Source organism: Contarinia nasturtii, unplaced genomic scaffold, assembly GCF_009176525.2.
Source record: "Contarinia nasturtii isolate CC-2019 unplaced genomic scaffold, AAFC_CNas_1.1 Cnas_scaffold_1037, whole genome shotgun sequence".
Lineage (NCBI taxonomy): Eukaryota > Metazoa > Arthropoda > Insecta > Diptera > Cecidomyiidae > Contarinia > Contarinia nasturtii.
The window spans coordinates 654,737-666,203 of NW_022198383.1; the positions used below are offsets into that span (position 1 = coordinate 654,737).

Below are 11,467 nucleotides of genomic sequence, written 5' to 3' on the forward strand. Positions count from 1 at the left end.
ACGAGGCGAACGTCATTTTTTTATTGTTGCACGCGCTAATTTTTTTATTTTTTATTAATAACAAACATTTTCAAATCATCATTTCACATTCATGCACCCACTCGACAGCATTTCTATCACTCTATATCAAGTGTCGTATGTTCTGTGTTCACAATATCGGACAAACTAAATTAGTAGCCCATAAGTCCTGTTTGACGTGCGACGGTGTATTAAACGTTCGTTTTCGAATTTGTGCGGGAAAAATAAATAATCACGTGCAATTTGAACAAGAAATTATCAACATTTTTCTATGTGCACAACAAATCGGAAATGGATTAATTGCATGAGCTGAATCAAATGGGAAATCTAGTGACATTTTTGAATAACTTCAGTGACAATATGATTGAATTACATTTTTACATGCGACTTTTGACTCATGAAAGTGTTTGAAATTGTGGAAGCCGGATTTTAATTAGTGAGACATTCTTTTGGCATTTTTTTTTTTGGAAAATATGCATGTGATAACTTAAGTGTGGAAAAATTGAGAAATCATTATTTGGAAAAGTTTTCGGAAAAATTCTGACGAATTCTTATTCAACTGACCGGAACACGTTTTAGTGAGGCAGAGATAAAAGCGGAAGATAAGGTATTGTGAAATTATTTCTTTTTCGTGTGAAAATCATCCATTTGTTCTGTCATTTGTGTTGCGCAACTTTTTAGAATATAAAATGAAACGAAAATCGATCTATTTCGTGAACTTGAAATCGGGAAGATACTTTTATTCTTGAGTTTGTGTTAAATTCTTCCTTTTTTGTGTCTTTAAAAAATTTGCCTTCTATCGTTTCAATCAAATGCATTGTGTTTACTTAGCATTCAATGGTTTTTAATAAATTAAAAAAATGTCCAAGCACAAAAAAATGGAGTGTCGATTTAAAAGATTAAATCGAAAGATTTGAAAAATCACTTTGCGTTCAAGTTCTTGTTGGAAAAGAGAGCGTTGCACTTGTTTAAAATAAAGGAGTGCATATTAATGTTTGTGTCTGCGATAATTTCATTGAACTTTGATTGAACGATTTGTTTACCGATCCGATGTTCGCACGGAAAGTGAATACGGAAAGCCTGTGAGGTGTTTGAATAATAAACAGAGATTAATCCAAAGAATTGACTCTTTTCTCCAACTACATATACAATATCAGTCGTAACCGAATAGATTTATCAGCAATGAGAAAAAAATTGGTTCATCAAACATGTTTAGCGCGGCTCAAAGTCGATGCACACACCGAAAAAAAAATGAAAAGAAAAAGAATCACTGGCAAACGATTTTTCTATTTACTTAGCATGTTTGCTAAGCGCAAAGTGAATGATAAGAAACATATAAGTCAACTTCAACTGAATCAAGCTTATTGACTCAATTGTGTCACACGAAATGAGCATTTTTTTTTAAAGCGCTTACATATGCATCACACAAATGATGTACATATTCAATTATTGCAATATCTTTGATATATACACGCTTTGAACCATCGAGGCCAATAAAAGCAAGTATCGATTTTCGAAATGATTGCATTTGAATTTCAGTTTGCTTTCGTTCCGTAACCGAATGACGAAGTGTGCAATAAAGTTTTTTTTTCGTTTAAAAAGTCATTATTCGTTGTTTCATTAGTCTTGTTGTTGTTAAAAATTCTTGATAAAATGACGAATGTGTAATGTATTCACGGGGCCTCTTGAGTTTATGACTTGAAAAAAAATTCACTTCGAAAAAGAAAGAGTGCCTGTTTTAAATACGAACTTATCAACGTGCCGCAATTCAATTGATTATGAGTCTATGTTGCGACAAAGCACTTGATTGTGTCCGATTCATCGTGTTACTTAGTTCGTCTGTCGAACGTTCACGCTGACGAAATCCACCTAGAACCCATTCCAATTCAATGAACATACATTGTAAATATGCGCATTACTTCAATGAAAAATTATATATATATATATCGTCTTTATTGATTTAAAAATAAAATTGAATGGCTGTGTTCCATATTTGAAATCGAATGAGACGCGATATGCGAAGACGAATTAAATTATTGAATTCAATTTATAATTCAATAAGTCGGCATTAAAATCAAACGTTCATATAATCATTTACACCTTGCTACGTTCCGTTGATTCCTTATCTCGTCAATATTGAAATCGTTCGTAACGGTGTTTTTTCTCTTCTCCTTTTTCTTTGGAGAAATGAACAAATAACACATCGATGACAAATCAACAAATTGAAAATAGCGATTATAAAATATTGATAAAATATTCAAATCCTTAGATCATGCCATGTATATTTTGACAATTGTGAAACTTTTTTTCGAATTGCGTAAATTGTCTCTGACTTATCGAACAAAAATCACGCCAATGAATTATGATAGCAAACAATGTGTTGATTCATCGCTGTTGAAATATTAAGTAGAAAAAAAAATGGTTTCGATTGAAAATTCTACGACTAATTATTGCCTTCCTTGAATAAAATATACATTTATTATCAATATCAGATGATGAATCGATTATTTCTTATCACAAGAATATAAAGGTGACAAACAAAATGCGAACGAATCAACAAAATGTGGAAGAAAAAAAAATGTCTTTTATAACTTCATTTATGACATATATACCTTTTCTTCAATGACCAAACAGGTGAGCCAATAATAAAATTTCATTCAATTTAAACTAATTCAATGGAAAATATCGATAGTCTATGCGATATAGATTGTCAAGTGTGTCATCAGTTGACGTAACCACCATCGATTTATGGTGATTAATCGAAATTCCATATAGTTTCTGTCTTTGAATTTCGTCTTCAATTATGAACTCATTCCGAATATCAATTTGTGAAGTGAGTTGCTTATTAAGATAAGATGATGTGTGTGCACATCATGGAAATTCCCATCCGAAACATGAAGCTTTCGGATTTTTTTTTCATTGGAATTCGTGCAAAAAGAGAAGAGATTTGGGTCTTTCACTGGAATCACACGGTCGAATAGAATTTTCATCGAATTCTTTTCAAAATGCAACTCCGTAAATTTCCGAGGAAGCTCATCTTCCGTGCAATTTTTAAAGCTGTCAATTACACCATGATTGCTTAGTATATCTACATGAATAATTGAAACAAATCATGTTTAACACAAAAGTTTATCAAAGTATTGTAAATATGTTGTTCAATGGCTGAAAATCTGTCAATTGAAAATGAAAATTGATGGCGTTTCCATCATAAATTTGTTGATTTATGAAGCGCAACATCTTCATTGGTCTGTTTAAAGCGATGAAATGAAATAAACTGTAATCAATCTTCCAGTTAAATGGATGCTTCGTTCTGGTATGTGTCTCTATCTGTTTCGATTCCGCCGCCACTGCCGCCGCTGCTGCTGCCGCCCATCATTACACAATTGGCTATTAACCATACATTACAAATGGTGCGCGCAATTTTATATTTTTCAGTTTCATCACTAGCCATTTTGAATTATATTGTTAATTAGTAAAAATATATGTAATACGTTGATTTGCATTCATTTTCACAACATCTTGCAACAACTTTTTTTTTCTTTCAATTTAATTCGCGTAAAAATGAAAAATCTATTACTCACTTCCCATTCAAAATGCACTTTATTTTACGAGTTGATTATAAGTAACGTGAGCGTCAATCCGAAACATGCTCGCAATTCATGTGTTTATGCAAATTCCGTCAGCGCATTAAGAAGAAAAAGGAAAAAAAAACTCGATAATAAAATTATAACGAAAACACGAAAAAATGCAAATGAACATTGTAAAAAAAAAAAACATTATGTATGATATTGTATGCGCAAATGCAACATATATGCATGTGTGAATCTTCACGTCATGTGCTTTACATACAACTCTATCTTTTGCATGAATGATTGTATTATTATACATGATTGAAGGGTACTTAAAATGCAATTTCGTCTTTATGAAGAAGCCACTATATTAGAAGGCATATGCAATGCTAATTCTAATTCCAAAATTCCATATTTTGTGAGCGCGCGCACTCATTCAATTCGCATACATTAATACGGTTTATTGTTGATGTTGCCATTCTCGTTTGCAATTTGCATCGATCATTATCGCGCGCTGTTTGTTAACTAACGATATTTGCATGTAATTCACTCGCCAGCAACTTTTGCTACTGAATCGTCTATATATATGATCTATTTGATATGATTCACAGTCAATAGAGTAATCAATGCAAATAAACCGAAACGAGAAATGCATAAAAATTTATAGTATATGTATTAAAAGAGGCAGAGTAAAAACGAAAGATGCCGAGAATCAGATTTGCATAGGCGTGAAAAGTGCAACATCGAGAATATCAATGATTGACAGGCAACAATTTGAATATTCATTAATTCGGGTTGCGATTCGAATAAACACACAAAAATCAACATATTTTTTTTTCTCTTCCATCACTGATTATTGCACAAATCAGCAACTACAACAACACATTACCAAGTTAATTTCCATGCGATCACATGATTTATTTAAAGATTTGAGCAAAAGCTTTAATGAAATTAAAGTAATGTAGTTTCTGGTCGATGAAGAAAACATGTTTACGCATTGTATACATTTGGATGATGCGTGATCGAGAATGACGAACATTAAAAAAATACGACAAGCTCACACTTAGATTAGGTTGGTTGATTCGGTGATGTGCAGAAATTGGACAGACCATTTGCTGGTTTTGAGCACTTCTCTACAATCCAATCTCCGATTCGATATTCAAGTCAAATCAAAACACAGAGAAATGAGCGTGCATCTAGTGCAAAAGAATGCAAGCGCAGAGAGAGAGAAAGAGAGAAAACAATCCATTGAGATCTATTAAATTTACGCAGTTTGCACTTTAGCGGCATATTGCCACTGCTTGTTTGTGGTGGCTGTGCCATATCGTATGAGCGCGTAATGCCATGCCATAACGCAATTGAATGTTCATTAAAAACCAACAAATTAAAGTCATGCTAATGCATATGCAAGACGCTTTTGGTGTATCGTCTTGTATACGGTACGCGTTGCGCTAATTTTGTGTTGTATTTTCTCTCGCTCACTCACTCGCTCCGGTTTAAGCTTTAAATTTGCTTCTTTTTTTCCTCTTGAGCACATAAATCGCATGATATTTTATAATAAAATTAAATCAGTTTGCCTATTGCTGTTTGGTTGTTGATGCGGTTGTTGGTCGATCACTTCTTTTGACGAGCGCGCACACACACACTCGACAGCGCCAGCCAGCCACACACACAGATAGAGAGAACAAGCAAAAAATTAAAACTTATTTGCAAAAACAAAGTAAAAAAATTTAATGAAAAAAACAAAATCCATATTCACACAACGCGCACAGACCAATAATTGGCCAAATATGAATGCATGATAAATGAACAATGTTCATACATTGGCATATAAATTGTAGTTTAATACGGTTTTAATCCAGTAATCTAGGTCCAATTTTTATTGGATTTTCAATTTATTTCATTTATATATTGTGTGTGCTGTGTTTTTTTTCTTCTTCTAACATTTTACTTAATTACACATTTATTTTGGTTCGCTCAATGAGAATCGCTCTGGCCAGTTTTTATTTTGCTTTAAATACATATATTCAATTTGTGCGCACGGAAAGAAACACATTGTAATTTGTGATGTTTTGAAGAGAAACCCAAATATGTTGCACATATTTGGCGATAATTGTTTTAATTTTCGGTTTTTTTTTTTTCGATGTTTATGTTTATGTATGTACGCCTATTGATTATGCAATCAAAACCAAAACAAAAATACAGAAAAAAAAATTACGCTAATCGTGCAATGAACACATTATCATGGTTGAGCCGTGCATGCATTCGAAAAGAAAGCCAAGACGTGAAACTTTTTTTTAATTATTATCCATTTGTATTATTTTTTTTGTTAATTTATTGGATGTGATTAGCATAATTTGATTGCAAATGCCAATTTTTCTAGCACCAAATATACATTTTTTGCAAATTATCGTGTTCAACGAAATAGTTTGCCCTCAAGACTGTGTGCAGTATTTACACTTGAAACATATTTTATTTACATTCATTCGATATGTTGTTTTTTGAAAAAAATTCATAGAATTTTTAAGCGAAAAACAAGAATAACTTTTCTATATCAATTTGTTTGTTTTGATTTTCTTTCTCTTCAATTGAATGTTTCCATTTCTGATGTAAATATGTGTAAATCGTTTCGTTCCAGGCAAGGCCCGTTCGACAGGTGAATTCCACTGGTAAAAGTTTTGAAGATTCCGTCACTCACGGCAACTTTTCTCCATATTCACATCAGAAGAAAATCGCTTCGTTTAGCTAATGAGAGAATTTTTCGCACTAAAATTTCAACGCCCACACGAAAAATTAATAAGATCGGTTTTTTTCTTCTTTTTCTTCGAGAAAATATGTCATTGAACATTCAAGATAATCAGATAGTTAGGCCGTGATTGATAGCCTTTAGCATTGAATAGCGCGAAAACAGAGCAACGTACACTGAGAATCAAATTGCAATAAATAACAACCCAAAAGTAATCATCAAATATACGCTTGCCAGGAGAAAAAGATAAACGATTCATTGAAGCGAACCACTTGCACGAAGAAAAACACAAAAAGGTGTTAACAGACATTTTTAACAGTCGTTTTAAAACGAAGAAAAGGTCCACAAAGCAACGAAATAAACCGGAAAATTGAACGAGAATAAGAAGAAAAAAAAGAAAAACAATCGAATTGTTTTCGACACACTAAACGCACCACAATTTCTTCTGACCGCGACAGCAAGCCCCAACAGTAAGAGGAAGAGAGCTGCTAAATTGTGCTAAATAAAGACATTCAATCGTCTCGCGCGTCTGTGAAAAATACTAGAGACACAGTGACGAGGTAGAGCGAGAGAGAGAGAGTGTGTGAGCGAGAGACACATTCCATTGGGAGTGCACGGTGTGTGACATTATGCCGTTGTTGGTAGCACAAAGAAACACACACCAAGGAGTAGCGGTATTAGATCGTTGCCATCGTGCCACTAGTAACAAACTATTATTGGAACATCAACAACCGCTCGATTTTACTATGTCCAAATATAAACCAACGTCACGTCATCAATTGTATCGTCAAATCTATAGCGCCGAAGATTCATTGCAATACGATCAAAAAATGCAAGATCAAGGTAAGTGCCATTGTCCCATTTTATTTTCATGCGATTCTTTTTGTTTTTTCGATTTGTAAACGGCGTTGAAGAGTGCGCGCATCTTCACAAAGAAACCATCGCCGAAAAAAAAACTCCATTTTCGATTGAGGTGTCGCAATCAACAACTTCAGATGCTCAACATTTAATGGCATATTAAAAATGTATTTCATTCTCGACTTCAAGCAACCCAATTTCGATTGTTTATTTATTTTTTTTATTCACTTCACTCTCTCTCTCGGTCTCTCTGTCTTTTTGTGAGTGTGTCAGTCGGTGTTGTCATCACCGTCATCATCGTTTAGTCGATGATTTGCCCCCGTTACTGTGTGCATTGCAATCTGTTGCTTATTGTACTGCTAAATGCGGCGTGTGCCGATTGTATAACGTGTGCCATTCAAACCGAATTATGTGTATTTATATGACATAATATACCCGACACAAAACATTTTTCTTTAGTGAAAAGAAGAAGAAAAATTAGGGTTAAGTATATCAATCGATCAGTAAAAGATAAATATCATCGAAACGAATGTGTTCGCAAAGAAAAAATCGTACCTACAAAAAGACGGAAGACAACAAACTCGAGTGTTTTTTTTTCACTTTACTATAAAAAGGACGACAACGAAGACAACCCTTTTTTGCGTCCCGAAGTGTTCCTTTTTTTCAACTCTCTAAGGAACTACGCATTACAACAGAAAAAAGAGGAAATCTGAAGGGTACATATATTAAAGTAATGCGTCGTTTTTTATTAGCATTTAGTGTTGTGCTCATCATCAACACATCGTTTAGAAGAATTCAGTTTGCAATTTTTTCTTCTTCCTCCTCGTCGTCTTCTTCTTCGCTCTCCTCGCTCTCCGTTTGCATTCGTATGAAAATGTAATTGTGGGTTTCCAAACTGTGATTACTGCACTTAATTTAGATATCAAGCATATGGTTGTTGTTTTTTTTTCGGCGGTTGAACATGTAACAAAAAGAAACGAAGAATAAGCGATAGGGTTGCATCCGACCACAAAATAACGAGCTACTCAGGACGACGATGACGATGTGGGGAAAATAAAATCGGGAATATAAAAAAAAACGCAACAATGAACACAATCATTTTTACACAAAGTTACACACGAACTGAAAGATCATCTATCAATTATTAATTTGGGATGATTATTTACAGTGTCTTGTTCTTTTATTCACAATCGATTTTAATATCCGGCAAAAATTACACCATTTCTCATTCGTCTACACTGTCCCACTTTTCTTGCCTCTTTGTCTCTCGCTCTTGCGAGAGATCCATTGTTACTGGTGTAGATTATTGACTTCGACGGGCACCGTCTATTTTCGTTGTGTTCGTATCGCTTTTGTTTATTAATCTTCGTGTGGTTCAAAGTCGCGGTCACACGAATTAAGCAAATTTTTGTCCGTTTGCTTTTTAATGAAAACATACCGTGTGTATCGATTTTAACGATGCGAATCTGAAAAGAACATGCAAAATATGCGCTCTCTGAAGCCACCAAAATACAAAAGACGCACAGCAACAACAAAAATCCAATCTAATTTGATGTAACAACTTGCTTGCGATGGACACGAGAGATATTATTATGGTTTATTATAAATTGTGATGCAAAAATTATATCGATGGCAATTTCGAATTGGAAAAAGGCAAAAAAGAAGAAGAAGTTGGTGCCTTGGAATGTATTAACATACACAAAATCCAATCCAGACCGAATCGATTGCTGGATTACGATTGTGGTGCTCCGCGGAGTAAGTGTGTTTGTGTGATTAACGTTCGTCGTGCATTCAAAACAGAGCCCAGCCAAACAAGCGATCGATGGCAATTTATCGAAGACACACCGTACCAGTTCTAATTTTTCCGCCATACATATATATATATTCCCCGATGCACCGTACCTGAAAATTATATTATAAATTTATCGAAGATAATGAATAGTTGATTCATTTTCATATCGAAAACGTATTTTCCATACACATTTATGCAGAAACCGTGATGTCCGTGCAAAGGTTGGCTGCAACTGGCAAGGCTACACACAACAACAGCAGCACACAGTCGCCGCAATTTGGCTGTACAATGTGTGTAGATCACATTTATCATATCGACAATGCATTACAGAATTCGTATGCGAAACGAACATATCTTGGTTTTCTTCTTTCATTTTTCCACTGAATATATGAACACACACTGCCCGATTCACATATAATTTTCATGTTTGGGGCTTGACGCAATTCCTTTGCTTCATTTCATTCATACGAATTGGTATGGTAATATAGACAGACAAAAACAAAAACAAAATCTGTGCAACACGAGAAAGGGAGATAGCCGAGCTGCCGTCATCATCATCATCTACGATTTTCATTTTAATTGGTATTTTAATGTTTGGTCAAATGCACACTCACTCTTCCCAACAAAATAATATAATAAGTGGAAGAGGCGCGCATGCAAGTACGTGCATTGGATCGAGTTTAATATTTTTGCATAAAACATGCCATAACACACTGTCCAAACAGAAGGTAGAGAGAGAGAGCGAAAGAAGAGCGCACATGAACAATAATATGACAACGTGCTCGATGTGTTTGACCGGTTCGATTTAATTCGGCGTGTGTTACCGTGGCCAGCAACTACATAAATATTACCAATTTAGTCTTCCGTTTGGTTCAATCTCTTCCTTTTCTCTCTCTCTCCCTCTCTCTCAACGGTCAAAACGATTGCCATTCTCTATTATCATGACGTGCATTATCGTATCACAACGGAGCATATATTGCAATAGCTAAAGTACGCGACGACTGATGCCAATTTCTATTTCTACTGCCAACATCTCTTTTCTTCTATTTCTCAAATTGCCGTCTTGCTCCCGTCTCTACCTTACTTGTTCTTGTGCTCTCTCTCTACCCTCACCTCGGTATCGTCGTCGTAGTTCGACTAGCGCGTGAATTGTTTTCGATCATCTGGCAATGCAAGCAAAAGGAATAAAACAATAAGCCAAAGATACACGTTCATAATACCCATAATATGTAATAACAAAATTTATAGGCGTTTGTAATACATTTAGCAATTTTGCATAAGATCGCATTATTATTTTTCTTTCTGTTGCTATATTTTTTTCTCTTCTCTTCATTCGTTTTCATATTTATTTTTTTTGTTTTCTTGTTTGTCCGTGTGTCTTTTTGCACACTTTTATAAAAAGTGTTATGCTAGAGTTCTCTCATTCGTTGTGCAGTCAATTTAAATACAATGCCAAAACATAAGCGAACAACAACAAAATCAACACTAGAACCGTTTGCTTCTTCTTCTTTCTTCGCAGCATACTAACTTTCTGCGCGTCATTTGGTTTGTCTCTCACTCTCCGTATTTTTTTTTCTTTTTGATATAATATGCATTATAAATTTGAGTATTTTTTTCTCTGCAGATATTCGTTGGTTAGCTCTTTCACACCACGAACATTTTCATTGATGCGATATTGTGCGAGCCTAGCAAAACAAACGTTTTGAGTGCAACCACGGTAAAACAAAACAAAAATACACAAGGAACAAAACACTGCCAAACGAAGAGTAAAAAAAACACACGAAAATAAAACACGTGAAAAATAATAAGACGCGCGAGCGATATTCACTCGATTCGGTAATATTGTGAGTGTGTTCTGCGAGAGAGAGAGAGAGCGCGCGCGCAAACTCAATATAGTGTATATCGCTTATCTTGTAATTGGATTAATGAAAATTCGTGAGGTAGTTTCTTGTGTAAGATACTGATTTTCTTATATTTTGTTCATTCTCTTGCAATTCGACAGCAACCACTTCGCTGGTAATTGTTGTTGTTGGTACGATCATCCGTTTGGCCAATTCATTTGTGAGTAATACACATATCGAGTACATCGTCGTTGTCTTCTTCTTCATTCAGATGACTACGGAACGATTCTGGTCTCTCTTTCGCTCACTAGATTTGTTTTGATCTTCTGCATTTTATATACTCTTCCATTTGATGTAAACAAAAGAGAGAAAGGGAGAGAGAGGAGAGCTTTTTGTTTAATAAATAGGTCGTTATTGATTTTGTTTTTGGTATTTGTTTCGTTGAATTGAGCGCGGGCCCAATATCGCAACGAGAAAAGCGAACGATAATTTCTTATTGGCTTATTATTATTATTTTTTTCTTCGTTCGAAGTGCGCTGACTTCAATTTAATAATATAGAAAAAAAAAGAGGTGATTTTATGATAAAACCGAAAAAAAATAAAATGTCTTACATCCGTAAGATGAACTTTTCCGCACTGTGAT

The 11,467-nt window shown here is 34.5% G+C and overlaps 1 protein-coding gene across 2 annotated transcripts in view; it reads left to right on the forward strand.

Moving 5' to 3' along the window:
• The window catches only part of LOC116343883 (POU domain protein 2-like), a 68,254-nt gene continuing 56,787 nt past the window's right edge, over positions 1-11,467 (forward strand). For both annotated transcript variants that reach the window (XM_031772182.1, XM_031772183.1), the window contains exons 1-2: positions 1-625; positions 6,226-7,176. In XM_031772182.1, coding sequence (XP_031628042.1) covers positions 6,963-7,176 — 214 coding nt within the window. In that variant the 5' untranslated portion in view covers positions 1-625; positions 6,226-6,962. The remainder of the gene's footprint in view (positions 626-6,225; positions 7,177-11,467) is intronic.